The 25,233-nt window shown below is 45.0% G+C and overlaps 1 protein-coding gene across 3 annotated transcripts; it reads right to left on the bottom strand.

Annotated features, from left to right (window-relative positions):
* Nucleotides 1–937: 937 nt before the first annotated feature.
* On the bottom strand, nt 938–22,035 carry CCDC194 (coiled-coil domain containing 194). Of its 3 annotated transcripts, none has more exons than XM_081946839.1 (5): nt 21,703–22,035; nt 10,363–10,459; nt 7,440–7,551; nt 4,973–5,105; nt 938–1,606 (listed from the first exon to the last, which is right to left on the bottom strand). In XM_081946839.1, the coding sequence occupies exons 1-5, from the start codon at nt 22,030–22,032 to the stop codon at nt 1,583–1,585; spliced, it is 696 nt and encodes a 231-aa protein (XP_081802965.1). In that variant the 5' UTR covers nt 22,033–22,035; the 3' UTR covers nt 938–1,582. The 3 variants fall into 3 exon arrangements, with proteins under 3 accessions (XP_081802965.1, XP_081802966.1, XP_081802967.1); XM_081946840.1 differs by having other exon boundaries at nt 5,019–5,105; XM_081946841.1 differs by having other exon boundaries at nt 5,034–5,105.
* Nucleotides 22,036–25,233: the final 3,198 nt, after the last annotated feature.

The following is a 25,233-nucleotide window of genomic DNA, read 5'->3' as shown; positions in this document are numbered from 1 at the left end:
CAAGTCTTAAAGCTGCCAAGTTTGAACACCCCTGTTTTTTTTTTCTCTAAAGGGTTAGGGGTACAAAAGTCTCATAACTTGACAGCTTTAAGACTTGCGTGCTTCAAATGCCAGAGTTTCTGAGCCAACATTTTGGTTGCTAAGCAAGAGCGTTGTTAAGTGAGTTTCACCACATTTTACAAGTTGCCCACGCCCACCCAGTCACATGGCTGGCAAGCCACTCCCACTTGGTCACATGGCTGGCAAGCCACTCCCACAAAGCAGGGGGTTGGACTAGAAGACCTCCAAGGTCCCCTCCAACTCTATTATTCTATAAATTACACAAATAAGTGTTTCTACTTAGAGAAAATTCTACTTAGAGTGTCCACTGTTTCTAGTCTAGGCCTATGTTATGTTTTTTTCCTCAATTAAAATTTTCCAAAGTTTTAACAAGTCTTCCCATCCTGTTGTCCTATAAACATTTTATGTTTCAAGTTCATAATCCCCAGTCATAATTTTAAGGATTATGAGTATTCAAATCCAAAATACATGGAAACCATTGGTTAAAGAGGATGTTTGATTGCATCAACCTTGGCAACTGTAAGATGTGTGGATTTCAGCTCCCAGAATTCCCTGGCCAGGAAATTAGAAGCCAGTCCCAACGGTGCTTTTTCAAAAGGTAGCTGGGCTTTTTCTGTTTTTCCTTGAAAACATTTTGCTTCTTATCCAAGAAGCTTCTTCAGTTCTGACTGAATGCTGGAAAAGAACTGAAGAAGCTTCTTGGATGAGAAGCGAAACGTCTACAAGGCAAAGCAAAGAAAGTCCAGTTGTCTTTTGAATAAGCTCCTTTGGGACAACCACGATCTGGATGACGGAGAATCTCCATAGACATCATGGAGCTCACTGGGCCTGAAATTAAATTATACAACAAAGTAGTCAGCTAAGTAGAAAATGATTTTAATTCAGCATAAACCTTCAGGCTGATATATTTTTATCAACCAATTTAAACATCTTTAGATAAACAGATAAAAATTTTAAACAAAAAAGCATTCTTATCTGTTTGCTCTGTCCCGGAAAAGCATAATACAGGTAGTCCTCAACTTACGACCAGAACTGTGCCCAAAATTTTTGTTGCTAACTGAGACACATGTTCAGTGAATTTTGCCCCATTTTACGACCCTTCTTGCCATAATTGTTAAGTGCATCATTGCAGTTCTTAAGTTAGCAACACGGTTGTTAAGTGAATCCGGCTTCCCCATTGACTTTGCTTGTCAGAAGGTCACAAAAGGGGACACTGCAACCGTCCTAAGTACGAGCCAGTTGCCAAGCGTCAGAATTTTGATCCCGTGATCAAAATGGGGATGCTTCAAAGGTCGTAAGTGTGAAAAATGGTCCTAAGTCACTTTTTTCAATGCTGTTGTAAATTTGAACGGTCACTAAATGAGCTGTTGTAAGTCAAGGACTATGTGTAGGAGCCGCATTGTACTTCAGTCTTGTGAGGGTCTATCTTCTCTTCTCCTTTAAAGTATGGGGAAAGGGGTTGGAAAAAAATATCTTCCATCAGTTCCCATCTTTTTCAAGGTCCTGGTTAGTTGCTTTACACTTAGAGGAAAAAGATCAGCCTTTCCTGAAACATAATAAAAATGTGTTTAAGCAGAAGGAAACAGAAGGAAATAAAATAGCAAGAGCTAATAACAAAAAAAAGCAGGTTCTCACAGCACCTTAGTAATTTGCATACATTTATAATGGCATAAATCAGTTTTCTTGAACCTGGTGCTGCCTTTTTATAGGAAAGCGAAAAATTCACACCTTAATAAGCCTGACAGGGCTCTAGATACTAGAGCAGGGCTAGAGCAGGGCTCAGCAAACTGCGGCTCTGGAGCCGCGTGTGGCTCTTTCCTCCCTCTGCTGCGGCTCCGTCCGCTACAATTTTGAGAGGAGCTTCCGGTGTGGGGGGAGGGGAGAGAAGCACAGTGCGCCAGGAGAAGACTCTATGGCAAGGGGAGGGTTTTCCAGTTGTCTCCACAATTGATAGGGCTTTCGGTTATGACAGGTAGAGGAAAAAGTACGCCGCGCTAGGAGGAGACTCTATGGTGGGGGAACTGAAGTTCCGGTCAGCTCCAGAATTGAACAGGGGGCTTCCGGTTAGGACAGTGATGGCGAACCTTTTTTGGCTCGAGTGCCACAAGTGGGGGGAGCGCAGGGGGGTTGAGTGCGGGCGTGCCGCACCCATAATGCAATGCGCAACCCCCCCCAGTGCGCATGTGCGCACAACGCACGCCCCCCATTTTTACATTGTTTTTTGCCCTCCCCAGGCTCCAGGGGCTTTATAGGAGCCTGGGGAGAGCGAAAAGAGCCTCCCCTGACCCCCCGGAGGCCCTCCGGAGGCTTCAGGGACTGTCCGGAGGCTTCCCTGAAGCTTTCGGAGCGCTTAAAACCACCCTCCGAGCAAACCGGAAGTGACTTACGGGTTGCTCAGAGGGTCGTTTTAAGCGCTCCGAAGGCATCAGGGAAGCCTCGGACGGTCCCTGAAGCCTTCGGAACGCTTAAAACGACCCTCCGAGCAACCCGGAAGTCACTTCCGGTTTGCTCGGAGGGTCGTTTTAAGCGTTCCGAAGGCTTCAGGGACGGTCCCTGAAGCCTCCCGGGTGGGCGGGGGAGGCTCTTTTCGCCCTCCCCAGGCTCCTATAAAGCCTCTGGAGCCTGGGGAAGGAGAAAAATAGCTTTTAAAAAGGTGAACTCAGCTGGCCAGCGCGCGCATGCGCGCTGGCCAGCTGACAGGACAGCGCCTTGCGTGCCCTTACAAATGGCTCCGCATGCCACTTGTGGCACGCGTGCCATAGGTTCGCCATCACGGGGTTAGGACCTTTGTGGCTCCCGGTGTTTTCTTCTCTGTGGGAAACGGGTCCAAATGGCTCTTTGAGTGTTTAAGTTTGCCGACCCCTGTACTAGAGGGTTAGGAGCTAAAAATACCATGACTGTAGCGTATATAATTATAAAAATAAATATTAGCAAGAAGGAACATCTTAAAAATCCTTTCGCTGGGTTAATCTTATTCCCTTCTCTTTTTAGAATCAATAACTCCTAAAATAAAAGCTTGGATGATTGATCTTTGGTATTAAAATCAGAATAGTATAAGCAGCCTATTCATTCCTATACCTACTACTATCTACTTAGAAGACAATTTCTTTAATTGGGATTTCTTTTCATATACACACGACTACCTTCTCAGTGTTTGATTTCTTATGTAATTAAACATGTTTATTATAAATAGAATTATAAATAGAATAGAAAATGGCTGTGTTCTCAGGCATTAGAAATTACATCTTAGAAATTAAATTTTTAAAACTTTTCTCAGAATATATGCAGTTATTATGTTACTATAATAATGAAGCAACCAGAAACCTGATGTTTTATTCTGGGTTAATTTCAGTTTAGCCTACATACACACTCTCACCACCTTTATTTTGGGATTTGGTCAATGTAAGCCTCCTTCTCTTGTCCTGGTTTAATTTCCAAAAGGGTTTTTAATTGTCAAGATTTAGTGTGGAATAAGACATCTGAATATATGAATTCAGATGTCTTATTGATCCAGAATTATTGATCCAGAATTGATCCTGAGCTATAGGGGGTGGTCTACATTGATTAAATGGAAAAAGGTGAACAGGGGAGAAAAGGCCATAGACTGTTGGAGTTCTTGATTTTAAAGCAAATTAAAAACTGTGTGAATGTTGAACCCAAGAAAAGCAGATTTTCTAAAAGAGGAAACTCTGAAAATACAGTTGTGGTGAAAATAAAATGAGAGCAGAAGAGGCTAAAAAAAGACACTTTTAGTATTGAAAGGCATTGGATTAGAAACCAGAGGAAAAAATGTGTCCGTTCTTTGACAAAAATGCCAAAATGCCAAAATGCCAAAAAGCAAGCAAAACAACATGGAGAGCCAAAATGGAGAAAGCATGCAGGGGAGGATCTTGGATTCCTGAGGGGTGGGCTTGATGTTCTCAGTGGTCCCTTCCAACTCTGATCCAATCATGTAAAGAAGTACTTATTCTACTCAGCCTGGAGGAAGCAAATTGTTTTCTGCGGAACAAAGTATTTTGGAATTACTGCACATCACTGTCTTTTGGTGAATGGGGCTAAATCAACTGATGAGGAGTGGGTGGAGCCAAAACAAGGATGGGTGGAGCCAAAGCAAAGGTGGGTGGGGCAGAAACAAGGATGGGTGGAGCCAAAGCAAAGGTGGGCAGGGCAGAAGCAAGGATGGGTGGAGCCAAAGCAAAGGTGGGTGGGGCAGAAGCAAGGATGGGTGGAGCCAAAGCAAAGGTGGGCGGGGCAGAAGCAAGGATGGGTGGAGCCAAAGCAAAGGTGGGTGGGGCAGAAGCAAGGATGGGTGGAGCCAAAGCAAATGTGGGTGTGGCAGAAGCAAGGATAGGTGGAGCCAAGGCAAGGGATGGGTGGAGCCAAAGCAAAGGTGGGCAGGGCAGAAGTAAGGATGGGTGGAGCCAAAGCAAAGGTGGGTGGGGCAGAAGCAAGGATGGGTGGAGCCAAAGCAAAGGTGGGTGTGGCAGAAGCAAGGATAGGTGGAGCCAAGGCAAGGGATGGGTGGAGCCAAAGCAAGGGTGGCAAGTCCTTTTCTTTCTGATTCCTTCTTCTCTTTTTCTAGCACTTTCTTTTCTTTCTTTCTTTTTACTTTCTGTTTGCTCTTTTCTGCCTCTTTTCCTCCTCCAACAGCAGATTTCAGAGAAATGGACAGCTCCTTCCTGGAAAAAGTCCAAAGTGAACTTTTGCAAAGAGCTTTGAAGTTTGGGCTGAGAGCTCCAGGCTCTAGGTCCCTTCAAGGCCATCCATCATTTACTAATTGACATCCCAACAACACAGAGGTAACCTCTGCTTTCCAGGGACCCTTCCTTAGATTTTTTCTTCCTCCTTGGGACTCTCACCACCCTTGTGCAATGTTGCCCCAGAGACCCCTTCTCTCTGCTCCCAAACTTACAAGCCGGAAAAGAATGCAAAAACTGGCCAGTCCCCACAATAAGTACCAGAAGGGGGGGCACCTGCGGCGGGCAGAGGACGAACGGGCTTGCAGGCGATGCTGGAGAGAGGCGATCTCAGCCAGGTAGCTGTGCCTGGAAGGAAATGGCAAGAAGACACGTCAGTCAAAGGGGAAACCCAACCGGCTCTCGACTGCTTCAGCAGCTCCAGAGGCTGCTGCTCCTTCAGACAAGACCGTGAATGGACTTTCCCCCTGGAACTTTGCAATGGGGGTGGGGTGTCAGTGACACTACCAGATTTCTAATTGGTCACTTGAGGAGTTGGAGGTACCCCAATACTCTGATCATTTGTCCATTTAGCTGAGATTCCATTTTTAGGTGGCCAACAGTCTTCCAAACTGTTAAGCAAAGAAAGGAATTCCCTATCCCCTGATGCATGGGACTGGCAAAGCCTAGGGCCACCCTGAGGCCTTCAGGTTCCCTATTGCTGATATATAAATAGCCTGTTATCCAGGGGTGAAATCCAGCAGGTTCTGACAGGTTCTGGAGAACCGGTAGCGGAAATTTTGAGTAGTTCAGAGAACCGGCAAATGCCACCTCTGGATGGACCGAGAGTGGGGTGGGAGGGGAGATTTTGCAGTATCCTTCCCCTGCCACGCCCACCAAGCCACACCACGCCCACCAAGCCACGCCCACAGAACCGGTAGTAAAAGAAAAATTTTGAATTTCATCACTGCTGTTATCCATCCATCCAGGGGTGAAATCAACTTACCTTCACTACCGGTTCACAAATGTCAGTATGGGCAGGAGCTTCCGCGCATGCGCAGAGCATATAAAACTGGACGTGATGACATCCGGGCAGGTGGGAGAGCCTCCTGCCGCCACCACTACCGGTTCGCCCGAACTGGATACAACCAGCTGCATCCCTCCCTCCCTCCATCTATGGAGATTCTCTGTCATTCAGGTTATGGTGCTTTTTCAAAAGGCAACTGGATTTCATTTTTCCTTAAAGACGTTTTGCTTCTCATCCAAGAAACATCTTCAGTTTTTGACAAAGTCTTCAAGGAAAAACAAAGGAAGTCCAGTTGCCTCTTGAAAAAGCACCTTTGGGACATACATCCACCCATCCGTCGTGGCAGGGCAAGCTAATACATATAAATAAGCAGAAACCCCACATTCCCTCACAATGATGATGTTACCTACTTGAGCAATGAAAAACCTGCAAGCAAATAATCAGGCTCAGAAAGCAACAGGGATCTCAAATTGCAATCCTGAACTACAGATATTCTATTGCTGTTTGCCTGTCTGTCTCTGTTAGAATATTCTTGACTGGGAGAGACATGGTAACAAGGTCAGCCAATGAATAGGCATAGCAACTAAGTCAGCCAATGGGAGCTTAAGCAGATCTGAGTCTGTGCTGAGAATCGAAACTGAAACTACTCTGTCTACTCTGAACTCTGAGATGAAACTGTTCTCTCCTGCTTGTGTTCTGCTTGTAACTTCTACCACGTTGAAAGAATCTACCATTGGTATTGTACATTTATTCATCTCTTATTAGGTACATAAAGAAGTTAATGGATCCAGTTGAATCAGTTATCTGTGTGTGCTTTCTGGATTTGATTTTTCTGCAACAAACTTTGACAGACTCTGTCTGTCTGTCTGTGCCTGCTTGCCTCCTGCCTGTCTATCTTCTTTCTAATTTGGAACCTGGAAAGGAAACACAGAGTTAACTGAGTTCAACATCCTTATTTTCATTGCCGTTCCTGTCCCTTTCACTCCATGCCCTGCTTTCTCAAAGGAGCAGCTGACAATAGGCCCTTTAATGGCCTTATTTCAGGAGGCAGACATCAAAAAAAAATCCACCAGGTTTCTACTCTTTCTCCAAAGCAAAACCAAATAATAAGAGAGAGAACCTCACTGAAATCTCACAAGGTGGGATTGTGTTCTCTCTGGAAATTTTGCAAGATTTTAAATGCATGCAGGAAATGCTGGGTAAAGGAAGGGGGGATGGGATTCCTGAATTCTCAGGAGATTCAATAATCCTGTGCTATTTCTGGCTATTTTTAAACGTTGCAAGAGGAGGAGTGATGCTTGTCAGCACAGCACCTGCTATTTGAAAAGGTGGAATATACTTGGAGTTGTGTTTCATTTCCTACTCCAGTGCTCTGCAATGGAGTCTATTGGGGCAAAGCAGTAAAAAAAACAAAAACAAATTTAAAATTCATTTAAGGTTATTTCATGAACCATTTTGTGTGATAACACAAGAGAGCATCTTCCTAATGGAGACATTCTGATTTTTCTGAGTCCACTTAGAGCAGGGATGTCCAACCTTGGCACCTTTAAGACTTGTGGACTTCAATTCCCAGAATTCTCCAGCCAGCCGGCTGGAGAATTCTGGGAATTGAAGTCCACAAGTCTTAAAGTTGCCAAGGTTGGACACCCTGACTTAGAGCTAATCATTTTACTCACATGCTTTCTTGGAAGGCCTTCTCCCGTGCTTCACAGTGTCCTTTCTCTGCCTCTACAACATCTCGCGCTCCAACTGCTTCCTCCAGTTTCTCTTCAAGCTTGGTCATCTCCACTTGGGGGAACAGAGAAGAGAAAGAGCTTCAAGCCAACAACCTTGCATCCAACTTTGGTTAGATCAGTGGTACAATTCAGTCGATTCTATCCGGTTCGGCCGAACTGCTAATAGTGGAGGCGGGAGGCTCCACCCACCCACCCGGACGTCATCATGTCCCATTTTTGATGATCTGCACATGTGCAGAAGGTCCTGCGCATACACAGAGGTGGGACGGTCCTGCGTAAGCGCGCATTCACATTTGCGAACCGGTAGCGAATGTAAATTGATTTCACCCCTGAGTTGGATGTTTTGACTCCCTGAAGCTAAGGGGGAATCTGAGTGTCCATAGATACCTTGGTCCCCCTTAACTCCTTAGAGTTAGATTGGTCTAGCGGTTAAAGCGATTAGTGGGTAGGAAACCAGGAGACTGTGAATCCTAGTCTTCTTAGGCGCAAGACACCTGAGTTGCTTTGAGCCAGACACATTCTCTCAGTCCTAGGAAGGAAGCAATGGGAAACCACTTCTGAAAAAAGTGATTTTTCCCTGGGGAATTCTGGGAGTTGGAGTCCATACATCTGAAAGCAGCCAATTTTGAGAAACCCTGGGATATAGACAGACAGACCAGAGTTATTTTCATCTGGCTTTTTCCATAGAGCAGTGAGTAAACCCCCTTCAGGTCTAGGATTCTAACATTCCTTCGTTTTGTTTTTGTGTCTTTGAATGTTTTGTGAAACCAGCCCATGCAATACATTCGTAGTTCCATGTATTGTATGAATCCACAAATGGGTGAATTAAGTAACTGGAATGTTAGTTGATGTCTTGTGTCCACTCTTAGTATAAGTATAATCTTCATCGTCATTGTACTTAAACACAATGAAATTGGTTACAACCAAAGTTGTAAAAGCTTGTGGATGCATGGCAGAGATGGTCATACCTTTTTCAGAATTTTGTCAGAATCCCATTTTACTTTTTAAATTTTTTTTTAAAAAAAGGAACCTGTTCTGACCCCCCTCCGCGTCCAACAAAGCAGTCGGAGACAAGGACTCTGCAAGATGATTTATAAACACACAGACTAAACCTTGGCAGCAATCCAGTACAGACAAGACCTTGGCAGCATTCCAGCCTGCCGAGATAGGGCACAGACTTGATAGCGTCTCCAGCTCTAGTAAATATGTTGATTCCTGCAAAACAGCCTCCGGAAAGTCCTTCCTTAAATAGTCTTGAGAGGAGCCTAATTACGATCACCTGAGTCCAATTATTTCCTGTAACTGCGTAGCTGTTCTCTGCGTCTATCAGCTCTCCGTTGCTGAGCATCCAGGAACAACTCCCTTGTCTCCTCCCCACTGCTCCAAGGCATGACGTCAGGAGCACACTCCCTTTGGCTTTCACCACTGCTCCATGCCTCAGGGGCCTCCTGGTGGCCAACCAGCCTCTCTGATCCCTGCTCAGAGTCGGAACCCTGTCCAGGGTCCTCCACATCTTCCAGAGCCGACTCATAAGGTCCCTCACTGACGGAGTCTGGTTGCAGCTCCAATGGCGCCTGCTGGCCCACAACAGGAACCATACCATGTTTCCCTGAAAATAAGACAAGCGCTTGGCTCGGGGCAGTCTTCTTATTTTTGAACTGCAGGAGGCCCCTTAACCTCGGCCCGTGACTCTGTTTCTGGCACACTCCTGCCAGCCCTACCATCCCTGGGCCTGCTGCTCTTTTTGCGGCAGCCACTAAGAGAAGGGGCGTGATAGCTAGGGTTTGCGGTAGCGGCCTCCGCAAGGTCATTCCACATGGATGGCAGGTTTATGTGGTTTCTCGTGGGTCATGTTCCTCACTTCCCCCCGGGAAATGGCAAGGACTGGCTGCACATGCGTTTAAATATTTTCGGAGAGAGCTTATTTTCAGGGAAGGGCTTATTTTAGCGCACATGCTCAAAAACCCGATTGAGCTTATTATCTGGGAAGGTCTCATTTTGGGGGAAACAGGGTAGACAGGTAGGCAGAAAGCCTGCAGAATCAGAGTAATATATTCCAGGATACAATCCATTACCAGTTCACACTTATTCTCTGCATGCATGTATTTCATTGTCCAAGAACTTTGCAACCTGTTTTTTTTTTTAATGGTGTTAAACATAAATCCATAATATAAACATAAAAATACATTTTAATGTCTTTAACGATTTTCTGGAGTTATATTTTTAGTGGGGTTTGTATCATTTTTTTAAAAAAAAACTTGGCACACTGCCCAGAGTTCTGGCAATGTGATGGCTAAACAAAAAAAATTTAATAATAGTAATAATACATCATCAAACAGTGACATCTGCCTGTCCTGGAAAGATTCAATAAGTGGATAAAAATGCAAAATCTAGTCTGAATATGTCACTGACTCTGCAGTGAACCATAATGATGATGATGATGATGATAATAACAATAACAATAATAATAATAATAATAATAATAATAATAATAATAATAATAATAATAATAATAATAATAATAATAATAATGGCACAAACCAGCAGTGGTAATTCCAGTGGTAATCGGCACACTGGATGCTATTCCAAAAGCACTGGAATTACATTTAAAACAGTTAAAACTTGACAAAATCACCATCAGTCAAATGCAAAAGGCCGCACTGCTTGGATCTGCACACATATTACGAAAATACGTTACGACGTCCTAGGCCCCTGGGTGGGGGCCGACTAGTAATCAATGCCAAATCCAGCGAAACAACTGGCCCTGTGATACAATTGAATAATAATGATAATGATAATGATGATGATGATAATAATAATAATAATAATAATAATAATAATAATAATAATAATAATGCTTTACCTAGCAAGGCACCATTTTGGCTGTCCATCTTCATGCCTTCTGCCTGAAGAGTGGACATTTCATTGTGAAGAGCTGACAGGTTAGCATTCAAGTGGATCTGCAAGACAGACAGAAGTTAATGGCATGAAACCTGAGGGAGGGGGGAGAACTGCTTGTAATATAGCTCAACCATCCAACAAACCTTAGCAAATTTCCCTAAACTTAAGCAAAGTTGGACCTATTCAGGCTTCCTGGGCTGTAAACTTGACTGGGAATTGAAAAAATGTCCCAGAAAAAGATGGAAATCCATGTCCATATTATTGCCAAAGACGTGCATGGAACTTAAACTGAGGTGACTCCGTCTTAATCTATTGCATAGTCAGGTGTCTTCCATATGTATTAAGCCACAGCTCTTAGAATTCTATGTTCTTTTTCTGGGCAAGAATATCCTAACTATGCACAGATATCGTATTCCTTTCATTTAAGAATAAATTATCACAGGTTAAAAAAAAATCCTGTTTCTTTGCTGTTAATAATCACAGATTACAGATTGATTTACAACCATTTGTTTAACGACTGTTTGAAGTTACAACAGCACTGAAAAACGTGACTTATGACGGATCCTTGCACTTACAACGGTCACAGCCTCTCCACTGTCATGTAATAAAAATGTGGGCCCTTGGCAAGCAGTGTGCATTTACAACAGTTGTAGCATCCCATGGTCACACTATCAACATTTCCAACCTTCCCAGCCAATGTCCGACAAGCAAGTCAACGGAGAAAGCCAGATTCGCTTAATGACCACCTAATTTACTTAAAGAAGGCAGTGATTAGCTTAACGGCTCTGGCATTAAAAAGTAATAAAATCAGACACAATGGGAGTTGAAGTCTACCCATGTTCAAGTGGCCAAGATTGAGAAACAGATATTTTCATCACGCACTTTTGTCTGTCTCTGCTACTACTAGCTTTAACTGCACCCAGGATCAGTGGTGGGTTTCCATTTTTTTTACTACCAGTTCTCTCTCTCTCTCTCTCTCTCTCTCTCTCTCTCTCTCTCTCTCTCTCTCCCTCCCTCCCTCCCTCCCTCCCCCTCTCCCTCCCCTCTCCCTCCCCCTTCTCCCTCCCTTCCTCCAGGCCTTTGTTTACTATGGCCGGGGCATATGGTCAAAAAAGTCAAAATGGTGGCCATGGCAGTAGAACAGAAGTTGTACCACACATTTTAAAAAAGGCAGAGCTTCTTCATAGCATCACATTTGCCATCTTGACCATTTTGACCTAGGCAGAGATGCCTGATTGTGATTTATTTTTGCCTGACAGCACAAGACAGCCTGTGCAGAGTAGCCAGAGGTGGGTTTCTCCCGGTCCGGTCCGGTATGCCAGAAGAGGTAGCGAAAAATCTGGTGGACCGGACTGGTAGTAATGGTGGCCTGGCCACACCCCCGAACCTTCGTCAGAAGCTTTTTTTTTTTAAAGCCCTTTTACCCTGCCGGTTCAGGCAAGGGAAAGGAGGTTTTAAAAACTAAAAGAGAGAGGGGGGAGGAGAGAGGGGGGAGGAAGGGAAGGGAGAAAGAAAGAGAGAGTAAAAAAAAAAAGAAGGAAACTCACTTTTTACCCAATAGATTCAGCAAAGGAGAAAAACAAATGCTGTTGCTTTAAATCGGAACTGAGCATGCCTGGCTGTGGAATTCTGGGAGTTGAAGTCCACAAGTCTTAATACTGCAAACTTTAAATTGAAACCTGCTTTAAATTAAATAGCTGCTCAAAAGGAAGTTTGCAAAGTGACATTCAGCAGTTTGTTTCTGGGTCAACTGAACAACAAACTGGATAAAAGGTAGGATTCTTATATGGTTCTATGTTTTTGAAGTTTTGGGGTTTGTGCAATATGGGCTTTGGGTTTCTAAAAGGGTTTGGATCATTCCCTGCTTGTGAATGGAGCTAAACTTTCTATAGGCTCATTATCTCCTTGCTTTTATCTGGCAGGAATGTCGAATGAGCCTTTCTATTTTATTTGGGGAGGGGGTTGGTTGCACAGAGGGAAGGGAGAAAGAAAGAAAGAAAGAAAGAAAGAAAGAAAGAAAGAAAGAAAGAAAGAAAGAAAGAAAGAAAGAAAGAAAGAAAGAAAGAAAGAAAGAAAGACAGCGCAGCAATTTAGGGCTAGAAGTCTACTTAGAGGTCATCTAGTCCAACCCCCTGCTGCAGCAGGAAACCTTACATTGTTTGGATTATTTTGGTGCCTCTAACAGAGGAAAATTGCCAGAAAGGAGAAGGAGTTTACTAGGACAAGGCTGCCATGCAGAGGAAGGAAGAGATAGTCCATCACTTATGACTACAGTTGAGCCCAAAATTTTGGTTGCTGAGCAAGAGTGTTGTTAAGTGAGTTTCACCACATTTTACCCAATCCATGACATCTCCTGGTGAATGACATGACTGCCAAGCCCACCCAGTCACATGACCACCAAGCCACACCCACAGAATAGGTAGGGAAAAAATTTGAAACCCACCCCTGAGAGTAGCTCTAGCCACTTTATTACCCTGGCCCCTGAAAAGGCTGTGTGGAGAGAATTAGCCATTCCCTCAAACTCAAATACTAGCCAAGACTGCTCTATAGTCAAGTGGGACTCTCCATAAGTTCTCCCACCACAGGCAAATTCTTTAACCCAGGAGTGGGCAATTAGGGCCCCTTTACAACCGATGGACTTCAATTTCCAGAATTCCATGACAGGAATTCTGGGAGTTGAAGTCCACAGGTCATAAAAGGCCATAGGTGCCCAGCCCTGCTTTAATACCTGCACTACTGAAGGGCTGGTACGTTCACTTCAGCTTATGAAAGAGCTTCAGTCAGAGCTATGTATGCCACGGGTTATGACGTAATGAATTAGTGCTAGATACCCAGAAGCTTGTCATATGCTAAGATTCAGAAACCCAGATCAGATAAACAAGTGATCAGGTTGCCAGCAGAAATCAATAACGTTAACCACACATAAGAATTAGCAAAGATGCTTGCTAGAAAATGCTGTGGGCATAGACCGCGTAGAGGGGATATTAGTTTGATGAAGGGATGTGGTCGGGGAATGTTTCTAGAGCTTGATTGAGACTTGTCTGCAACTGCGCATAGGCGTTGACTAGGGGTGGGTTCCTGCCAGTTCTAACCTCTTCTATAGAAGAGGTTCCACAAATCTACAGTGCCTTTTAGAGTCGGTTCCAGCTCCCTCCCCCCGCCAGTCCGCACATCATCAAGATGAAAAGTAAGAGGAGGAATTCTGGGAGTTGAAGTCCACAAGTCTTAAAGCTGTCAAGTTTGAACACCCCTTGGGTTTTTTTTCTAAAGGGTTAGAGGTGCAAGGGTCTTGTAACTTGACAGCTTTAAGACTTGTATGCTTCAAATGCCAGAGTTTCTGAGCCAACATTTTGGTTGCTAAGCAAGAGTGTTGTTAAGTGAGTTTCACCACATTTCACAAGTTGGCCACGCCCACCCAGTCACATGGGTGGGTGGCAAGCCACTCCCACAAAGCAGGCCACATCTACAGAAGAGATTCTAAAAAAAATTGAAACCACTGGGATTAACCTATTCTCCAAAGCACCAGAGGGCAGGACAAGAACTAATGGGTGGAAGTTTGTTCCAGCCTCGAAGTAAGGACAAATTTCCTGACAATTAATGAGTAGAATACTTGCCTCCTGAGATTGTGGGTGCTCCATCACTGGAGATTTTTTTAAAAAATAGACAGGACTACCATTTGACTGGGATAGTATATCTCCTACCTTGAAAAAGGGATTATAGAAGACCTATATAGAATTCTGGGAGTTGAAGTTGAAGTTGGGGTGCAAGGGTCTTGTAACTTGACAGCTTTAAGACTTGCACACTTCAATGCCAGAGTTCCTGAGCCAACATGACTGGAGGAGGAGTCCACAAGTCTTAAAGCTGTCAAGTTTGAACACCCCTGGGGGTTTTTTCCCTAAAGGGTTAGGGGTGCAAAGGTCTTGTAACTTGACCGCTTTAAGACTTGCGTGCTTCAAATGCCAGAGTTTCTGAGCCAACATTTTGGTTGCTAAGCAAGACCGTTGTTAAGTGAGTTTCACCACATTTTACAAGTTGGCCACACCCACCCGGTCACATGGCTGCAAATACCTCCTACCCGGTCACATGGCCAGCAAGTCACTCCCACAAAGCAGGCCACACCTACAGAAGTGGTTCTAAAAAAAATTGAAACTCACTACTGGCATTGACGCATATCTATGCTTGATGGGTAAGCTTAGGTTGCCAATGGTTGCGGACAGGCCAACTGTCAGACCTGGAAGCCTACTTTTACATTGGGCCTTCAGGCCTGCCACATTTTCTATGGTGGGAAAATGGGGGGGGGATTATATAGAGTATGGGTGATATAGTCAAAATAACATCCTTTTCTCAGAGAGTCCAGGACACCTTATGTCAGGCCTGCAGCCATCTTTTATTTTGGATCTTAGGCCTGCCGCACTTTCTATTATTCTACTATGCATTTTCTATTGTGGGAAAATGGGAGGGGGGATTGTACGGAGTTCGATGCTATGCAGAGGTGAGTTCCGGATCCCATTCCAACCGGTATGGTTGGAACGGGCCCAGCGTCGCTCACATGGACGCCCACAGCACGTGCGCACATGCACGCAGTACGCGCATGCCAGTGGTGGGTTCCTGCTGGATCGCACCGGATCGCGCGCGCTCCCTTTCAGCGCTCCACCTGGCTTGCGCGCTCCCTTTCAGCGCTCCACCTGGCTTGCGCGCTCCCTTTCAGCGCTCCACCTGGCTCTCGCGCTCCCTTCCGGCGCTGAAACCGGAAGTACAGTCTTGCCCCGCCCCTGGCGAAGCAACGACGCCTGCCTGCGCTCCACCAGCTCGGCTGGGAACGGAGATGTTTCCTCAGCGGAGCGGAGCGCCTGAAAAGTCTTTTCAGGCGCTCCGCTCCGCTGAGGAAACATCTCCGTTCCCAGCCGAGCTGGTGGAGCGCAGACAGGCGTCGTTGCTTCGCCAGGGGCGGGCAAAACTGTACTTCCGGTTTCAGCGCCGGAAGGGAGCGCGAGAGCCAGGTGGAGCGCTGAAAGGGAGCGCGCAAGCCAGGTGGAGCGCTGAAAGGGAGCGCGCAAGCCAGGTGGAGCGCTGAAAGGGAGCGCGCAAGCCAGGTGGAGCGCTGAAAGGGAGCGCGCGCGATCCGGTGCGATCCGGGAGGAACCCACCACTGGCGCATGCATTGTAGCTTCCAGCAACACTTCCGCAAGCCTCTGCAATGCTCCAGCTGCTCGTCGGAGCATCACGCAGGCTCTATATGCGCCATGTGCATGCACCAAAGGCTTTAAAGGACAAGGCGGGCGGGTGGGCCCTCCGGAGCACCGTACTGGAACAGTACCCGGTGCTCCGGGCAGGCTCCGGTACGCCCGTACCGGAGCGTACCGCCTGCATCCCACCACTGATGCTATGTAGCCATAACAAAATTCTTTCTAGAAAGCCAAGGTCATCCTTTGTCTCTGCACCTCTGCACCTGACTGGAACTGGATGGGTGGAACTGCCAGCATGGCAGTGGGAGATTGGACCATGTGATGGGCTTGTGGGCATGGGGGCAAGATCTTGAACTTTCAATTGGGTGGGGAAAACCAGGAAGCTTTCAGATTTGGGTTTTCCCAGATGTGCCAACATGACTCTCTTAATAAATTGGAACTTTGAGCAATACTTTGCCTTGGACTCTGATTTACTTTTGGATGCTTTTGGAACCCTGACACCTTGCCCTGCAGCTGCGATGGTGTGACTGGGAGGCATCTCCAGTTTTGGATGGCGCCTGATTGGGCCCTGTGACGGACATGAGGGTGCTGGGCAGAGGCTTGGATTTTCATTTGGGTGGGGAAAACCTGGAAACTTTCAGATTCGGGGTTTTCCCAGATGTGCCAATATGACATCTCTAATAAAATGGAACTTCGAGGAAACCCAAGCCTCCGAGTCTTCTTTCGTTGGGGGTGTTACTTGGAACCCTGACACCAAAACGCACACCTCCCAAGCCACAACTACATGTTGCGTGGAGATGTGCATTCTGCATGCGGATTAGTTCTTTGACTTTTTTGGGGGAGGCGGGCAGAAGTCAAGGAACATTCAAACCACAAAATGGAGCAGCTGGAGGGTTTAAGGATAAATGCAACAGGTATGCAACAGCCTCTGAATGTCAGAGGCATACATTCCATGGAGTGCAGTAAGTCTGGTCTAGGCTTAAGAAATGTTGCAAGTCAGCCCACTATTTGGAATAAAGGAAGGGTAAATTGACATGTAGCTGAAGAGGGGATAGGAAGACAACTGTTGGAAGAAATAGCCTTCTTGGTTCAGTTCCAAGTGGGAAGAAAGACACTGGAAACATGGTGGCTGTTTGGAAAGATGGTTTTTAATGGTGGACAGGACCACATGGTTTGAAGATGTTGGGTGCAGAAGAAGAAAAAGGGAAGGGAAGCGGAGAGTGTCTGAGTTTTATACCCTCTCTTGGGCCCCACCTTAGAGTTTCCTGTTCCCGTACAAGAAATGTATCCCATTGGCTATCAGACTCCCAGGGGGTGGGAGTCTTAGCTAACTTTGTAGGTTGTCTGTCTTTTGAGACCAAGTTTGGTTGGGCCTTACTGGGTGATGATGTAATGAAAGGGCTTTGGGATTCCTATTATGGGTCTGCCTGAAGTAGGTAGATCTTTGTTATGTAGAGTAGACTGGCTCAGGCCTTAATGGCCCATTGACAAAGGTGGGGTGGGGTGGGGTAAGCTGCAGGGAGCTGCTTTGTCTTTAAAACACGTTTCTCCTTTTCTCAAAATATTGAATATTTCCCAAAATATTCCATTCTTGTAGGAGAGCGGTGGGTGCTAACTTCCTACACAACCTCAAGCAGAAAAAAGAGATGGCTAATTTCTGAGCTGTAGAACAACAATATTGATGGCACTCCAAATAAATCAAGCTCCTTTTTTTAAATGTTAAGTGACTTGTTGGCAAGGAAACTGCCTCACATGAAAATCGAAGCAAACAGAAAGAAATCCTTTTTTGATGATTGCATTTATTTGCTATCAACTCCCTTCCCATCTGGAAAAGTCCCTTCCTTTTCTTATTCCATCTCTTTGGAAAACAATGAGGGGAGAAGATTGATTTTCAATGTTTACAGTCTTTTGTTTTTCTCGGCAAACTTGACAATTGAGTCTGTTTATGCTTCTTTTAACAGATGCAGGGCAAGCCCACAACCTACTTCTGGCAACAGCATTTCCTTCCAGCTGGGGCTGGCCAGGGTATTTCTTTTTTAGTTTTTTTTAAAACGGGACTGGCCTCCTTTTAATGTCCACCTGGAGGCGTTGTTAAATTATAGGTTTAGCTGAAAATGTCTCCAGAAAGTAATTGTGCCAGGCTAGGAATAAGCAGTTGTGGCCTCCATTTTATGACCTCTTTGCTCTTGCTCACCTACAGCGCTGTTTTAAAAATAGGTTTCCTAAACAAGGGATATGTGCATCTTGGCAAAAAGGATTCTTTGCAAGATTCTTTGGAACAATTCAAAGAATGCAACTAGTATATTACAAATTGTAGGAAGTTAGCACCCACCCCTCTCCTAGAAAAATGAAATATTTTAGGAAATATTAAAAGGGCAGAATATTTCCTCTAAAAGGGAGGCAGAAACTCATACACACACCCTTTGTCAATCAGCCATTAAGGCCTGGCCCTGTCTATTCTACATAACAAAGATCTACCTCCTTCAGGCAGAGCCATAGTAGGAATTGCCCAAAGCCCTTTCATTACATCATCACCCAGCAAGAGTCAACCAAGCTTGGGACTCAGGACAGCCAACAGAGTTGCCCCTACATGGCCCCAGGACAGTCTGACAAACAAGCAGAATACAAGCTCAAATTCAAAGAACAACAGAGGGCATAATTCTCTCTCTCTTTCACCCATGTGCCTTTTTGCTGAGGATCTCAAACCATATAGTCTTGCCATCTTTCCATGCAGTCTCCAAGTTTCCAGTGTCTTTCTCCCCACTTGGAATTGAACCGAGTTGGACTTTTCTTCCAACAAAATATTATCTAGTCCAGTGGCCATTTTTAGAGGTATAGACTTCAACTCCTAGAATTTCCCAACCAACATGGAATTCTGGGAACCAAAGCACACATCTTAAATTTGCGAGGTTTCAAAATTAAGTTCAAACAAGTCCAACTGATCTGCAGTGCAGGAGATACCTTAAGCATTCTTCATTTAAACAAATACTGTAGGGGTAAGACACCTCTAACACCCCTCGGGGGGGGTGTTCTGTTAATATACATCCTGTTGTGCCTTACTGCCATAGTGGCTTCTACTGTACAGCACAGTCGAGTTGCCATGGTAACGGCTTCACAGTACTCCACAAGGGGACTCCGTCTGATAAGCGACAAAATCCAACATAAAAAATTAACATTTGGTCCGGACATTTTCCCCCTATAAATAAATACCTGGGCAATGTTATCAACTAGTACTATATAAATTTGGGATACCAATTACTGTATATGTTGGCAGGAAGATATTGAAAAATCTCATCCTTGCTGCTCTCTTGTGCGTCTGGAGTTCTCAACCTTATAGGCTTATAATTTCTTAAGGCTTGAATGACCCTGTTCCAAAACAGATGGAGAATCTCCAGCTTATTTCATTTTGGGGCAAGTTTATGCTTTTCTATATATTAACAGTACTTTCTTAAAATGGGAATCACAGCCTTGGAAAGGGATTAGGGCATCAAATTAAGGAGAAAAGTTGTGTTGCAAAAAATTATGACACTCAGACCTCGGAATCAAAAGAAGTTGTCATTTATTTGCCCAAAGGTTCAGAGCAATATAGCCGAAGCAACATCTGAACCCCATCTTATGGAAAAGCAAGTGCTTATATATTCTTCAAAAGCAGGAAAACACGGAAATGTAACATATCAGCATTGATTGGTTACATGATTTATAGCCCCCTGTTGCTATGCTAAAGAAGCTGAATATCTTGCCCCCCCTCTCATTGTTCGAGGTCACAGGTGTCTTGCAAAAAGCACCTATGTTTCCAGCAGTACGTTTGTGGTTAATTCTAAGCTTGAATCATATGCGTGAACTTGAGGCAGGTGTGAACTTTAGGTTTGGCCTTTTCCATTTCCTTGTTCTTCTACACATCTAAAAACAATCTTTCATAGCCTTCTTTTATGTCCTGCCTCACTTTATGTCCTGCCTCAGTTTATGTCCTGCCTCAGTTTAATGTAGCACAGAGGTTCCAATTTAGCAACTTTAAGATAAGTGGACTTCAACTTCCATGCTGGCTGGGGAATTCTGGGAGTTAAAGTCAGTGATGGGATTCAAATAATTTAACAACCAGTTCTCTGCCTTAATGATCTCTTCCAACAACCAGTTCACCAAACTGCTCAGAAAGTTAACAACCAGTTCTCCCGAAGTGGTGCGAACTGGCTGAATCCCACCACTGGTTAAAGTCCACCTATCTTAAAATTACTAAAGTTGAGAGCAGAGGTGGGCTTCGCACAATTTAACAACCGGTTCTCCTAGTGCAGAACTGAAAATATGAGTGTGCACGCTCGCTTCACTCGCTTGGGCATTTTCTATGCGTGGCTTCCAACACACTTTCTCGGGCAGCCGCAGTGAGTAGAGCTGGAGAGGTGCGGAAATCAGCTGGGCTGCATGGGTGGGGTGAGTGAGCCAGAGAGTGAGATATATAGGACAGGATAGCGCTGGGCGGATGGCCGGGCCCAACCGGTGGTCTGAAATATCAGTTTGCCTGAAGCGGTCCCATCCGGCAGCAGTCCACCTCTGGTTGGGAGACTGGTGCAGTAGAAATCAAGGCTGTGTCAAAATAAGCTACAGTGGCACAATAGAAGCATAGAAAAATGGCATAACTTCGGCTGCATCATTGTGACATTGTCTTGACTTTAAAGGACCACTAGCAGAAAAGCAAATTACAGGGGGTTAGAAAGAAAACATCCTACTCAGTGGCAGGAACTTTTCAGAGCCAGGCTGGCCTAGGCGACTTTAAAGCCTAGTTTAACTATAATTAAACATGCTGTCACACCAAGGCCACAAAAGAAAGAATGAGATCTGTGTGTTTGAATTCAAGAAATAATCTTAAATTTGATATTTATGTATTATATACACTTTTTATCCCACCCTTATTTCTTTATGAGTAACTCAAGGCAATGAACATAACCATTCTTCTGTTATATGTTCCCCATAACAACAACCCTGTGAGGTAGGTTGGGCTGAGAGAGTGGGTCACTTTTGAGTTTGGAATCCAGAGCAGTTGACTTTTTAATTCACCCATCCAGCGCTCCAACTGGCTTGCTCAATGGGGACTCACAGAACCTTGGGGGGCATTCAATTCAAGAGGCACAAACTAAAAGTCCTTCCTTTAGTATGTTATAGTAATGATGACTAAATCAAATGAACTACTTTTATTTTTGGAGATCTGTCAGCATCTATAAGGCAAGGTAGCTAAAACAGAAACTTCCTATACAGAGGCAGTTGAATTGCTATTCCCAACCCAGTCGGAAGGTTGCTGGATCAAACCTGCCTTCTCTAATTGAATGTCCCCTGCATCTTTTGGGATTACAATTTCTAGCATTCCCAGCACAGTGGATGGCTGAGAAATTATGGGAGTTGAAATCTACACATCTTAAAGTTGCCAAGGTTGAGAGAACTGCAGAAAAAACAATTACTACCAACCTGCCTTCCACTGAGGACCTGTACACTGCACAAGTCGAAAAGAGGGCTGTGAAAATATTTACAGACTTCTCGCACCCTGGGCATAAATTGTTTCAACTTCTACCCTCAAAACAACACTATAGGGCACTGCACACCAAGACAACGAGACACAAGGACAGTTTTCCCCCCGAATGCCAACACTCTGCTAAACAAATAATTCCCTCACCACTGTCAAACTATTCACTAAGGTTGCATTACTCTTACTATCAGTCTTCTCATCGTTCCTATCACCCATCTCCTCCCACTTATGACTGCAGGACTGTAACTTTGTTGCTTGTATGCTTACAATTTATATTGATCTTGATTGTTTCCTGATTGCTTATTTGTACCCTATGACTATCATTAAGTGCTATACCTTATGATTCTTGACTAATGTATCTTGTCTTTTTATGTACACCGAGAGCATATGCACCAAAGGCAAATTAGTTGTGTGTCCAATTACACTTGGCCAATAAAGAATTCAATTCTATTCTATTCTATTCTATTTTATTCTATTCTATCCTATTCTTTAAACTGATGAAGCAGGGCTCCGTATTCCTAGGGCTTTAGCTGCCATAAAAGTAATCATCATTCCAGCATGCCACCCGCCCCCAAAGATAATTCCCCACTACCCCCACACATACCATGTTATCCAAGCAGCCCATCAAGGTGGCATTAAGTCTCTTCTTGCCCTCTTTAGCTTGGTTCAGTTGCTTCTGCAGGTCTTTCTCCCTCTGTGCCAATTTCTCCAGTTGTTTTTCTCGCCGGGTTCTTTCCTGCTCCAGTTCGGCCACCCGCGATGTCAGGGCTGCTGTCTCGTTCGATGCCCGCTCCTGGCACCCTCTCAGCTGGCGGGCCGCTTCGGATTGCCTCACCATCACAGCCACCGAGATGGTCACTGCAGCCACCAGGAGCAGCAACAGGGCACACAAACCCAGCACTTTCAGTGTGGCTCGCGTGGCCGAGGGCTCCATGGCTCTCTCAGGTGAGGTTTCTTGCAACCGCTCTCTGTTGATGTCCTGCGAGCTCTGCCTGCTTTCCGTTGACTAAAATTGCTCTGCGTGGGCCTCCCCAAAGTAAGAGAAACCCTTCATCTGTGGCTTACCGCAAACCACAATAAAAAGACCACAATAGTGTTTGTTGCAACATGTTCGGCGATGAGCAGACGAGCATCTGTCAGAAAGAGCATCTTAAGAGTCCAGAGAAACTCAAATGTAACCTCTTCTTTGTTAAGTGATAACCCACACTTTTTCTGCCTTTTTTTATCCCAACCGTAGAGTACAATTTCTTTGTTTTGCTTTGGCCAATTTTAGACTGTAAACCTAGGAGTCATGCTTTTGAACCTGTGTACCACTCCTAATGTTGCTGTTGTAGCCTGCCAGCAGCCAGCAGAGCTGGTGGCAGACTCAAGAGAGTGAGGAGGAACATGGGCCAGTCCTGGAGACTGTGGAAGGCTCTGAGGAGGGCTCTGTGTCAGAGGCAGAGAGGGGGCCAGAACCATATGCCAGTTATCAGCTGCCTTTGGAGTCAGAGATAAGTGGGGGAGAAGAACAGGTGGAGCCTGTTTCCGATGTGTGCATGCGCAGTGCTGTTAGGAGAAGGGAACAATTAAGGAACAGAGGTCGACTTGGGAGTAAAGGCACAAGAGGAAGCTGAATGGCCCCTCCCATAGGAAATAAATAGGAGCAAAAGGGGAGTGATGTTTGCAGGAGACAATCAGTTTGTTTCTTAGTGTGAAGATTTGTTTATCTGAGTCCGTGCCTCACGGAGATTCCTTGCCAAGTATTTCATTGTGCGGCGTTGCACCTGGAAGCTATTAGCCTGGCAACTATCCAAGGACTGATAAGGTCTGTTGTTGCAATTCACCCTTGAAAGATTATTTGCCGGGACTTTGCTGTATGTGAATGCCAGGAATTCACATTAGCCAAATAAAAAAAAAAGGGGGGGGGGTGGGTGCAAGGAGTCTGTTTCGTGGTTTGGTGAAGCCTAGGTCAGAACCGTTGCCAAGCTCTTTCCTAACTGGCAAAAGTGATGGTAAACATCCTTTGGACAGCCAGTTTGGTACAGTGGTTAAAGTACTTGCGTAGAAACCAGGAGTCTTGATTGAGAGTTCTAGTCTGACCTTAGGCATGAAAGCTGGCTGGGTGACTTTGAGCCAATTCTCAGGAGACTTGTGAATTCTAGCCCCATCAGGCATGAAAGCAGGGTCTTGGGTCACAAAATGTGATGACATGACCTCAGGACTCTGCAATGGTCATAAATCTGAACCAAGCATCTGAATTTTGATTGTATTGATCATGGGGATACGGCAATGGTCATTAATGTGAAAAGTGGTCATAAGTCACTTTTTCGATGCCTTTGTATTTATTTATGGAATTTATATTGCCGCCAATTCGCACATGGCGACTCAAGGCAGTTTACAGAATATAAAACCTCATATAAAAACAATAAAACTAATAAAAGAAGAGACATATAATAAATTAATAGAATAAAATCACCCCCAACCTCTGCCCCAGCGACAGCACCTCACACAAACCATTTAATGGGATCCATTCCACTCTGCGTTCCCAGGCCCACTGGCAGAACCGGTCTTCAGTGACTTCCGGAAGAGTGTCAGAGTGGGGGCTGTTCTAATCTCAGGGGGGGGGGAGGATGTTCCAGGACCCAGATTGTTGGGGGAAAATAGGCTAACTCTATAAACTGCTTAGAGAGGCCTGTAAAAAGCACTATGAAGCAGTATATAAGTCTAAGGGCTATTGCTATTACAGATTCTGTTTGACTGAAATCCCCTAACCATTTTTCTTCATCTATTCCACACTAAACTGGTGAGGAGAGTAGCATGCCAACCTTACCATAGGTGGATTACAGTTCTGTACAGTTCTTGACTTACGGTCACAGTTGAGCCCACAATTTCTGTTGCTAAATGAGGCCGTCAAGTGAATTGCGCCCCATTTTATGACTTTTGCCACAGTTAAGCAAATCACTGCATTTATTTGAATTATGCAGTCACACGACCAATGGCAAAGCTGCAACTGTTGTTAGGTGTAAAAGCCAGTCAAAAGTTACTTTTTTCAGTGCTGTTGTAACTTTGAATGGCCACTAAACGAATGGTTGTAAGTTGAAGACAATTGTAGTGTATGTATGATTGTGGTTTCTGGAGACATCTGTGATGCTGGGGAAAGAGGAAGAAAAGTGAAGTGGAGGAGGATTAACAGGATGGATGGTCTCAACGATAGCAGTGGTATGTACCCCACTGAACACCTAATGGACGAGTATGGGGCACCATCGTTTAAACCAGGGGTCTCCAACCTTGGCAACTTTAAGACTTGTGGACTTCAACTCCCAGAATTCCTCAGAATTCTGGGAGTTGAAGTCCACAAAAAGTTGCCAAGGTTGGAGACCCCTGGTTTAGAAGGTCTCTATGTGGTCACTAAGAGTCGACATCAGCTTGGTACCACATAATCAACCATGGCAGCAAATTTTCTATCACAGTGTTTCTCAATCTTGGAAACTTGAAAATGGGTGGACTTCAACTCCCAGAATTCCCCAACCAAACAAGGAATCTCGGAATGGGATAACTTGCCGCACCCAAACTCACTGCTACCAACTCACCACAGCCAACTCGTTGTGGGACAACTCGCCACTGGACAACTTAAAAATTAAATTTAATTGTTCAAAACAAATAAGGATATTTTTTTTTGTCATTCACATTTCATTCAATCCCTCCTTTTGCATCCTTTCTTTAATGATTCTATTCCACCATTTCTTTAATATTAGTGTAACTCTCACAGTGAATTGTCCTGTGGTGAGTTGGTCGTGGCAAGTGGGCCATGGTTAGTTGGCTGTGGCGAGTTGGCTGTGGCGAGTTGTCATAGACCAGCGATGGCAAATCTTTTACGGCTCGTGTGCCATAAAGGGGGGGGAGCGCAGGGAGGTCGTGCGTGGGCGTGCCACATCCATAATGCAACATGCGACCTCCCCAGTGTGCATGCGCGCATGAGGTGCTCCCCCCATTTTTGTGCATGCTTTTTTTTGCCCTCCCCAGGCTCCAGAGGCGTTATAGGAGCCTAGGGAGGGCGAAAACAGCCCCCCCGCCCCCCAGAGCCTTTAGGGACCTTTAGGAGGCTTCCCTGACGCCTCCGGAGGGCAAAAAATGACCCTACGAGCAAACCGGA

Source organism: Natrix helvetica (assembly GCF_964273705.1).
Source record: "Natrix helvetica genome assembly, chromosome: 1".
In the NCBI taxonomy this organism is placed as follows: Eukaryota; Metazoa; Chordata; class Lepidosauria; order Squamata; family Natricidae; genus Natrix; species Natrix helvetica.
Note: the sequence above shows the minus strand (reverse complement) of the source record. Positions and strands in the feature narration are given on the sequence as shown.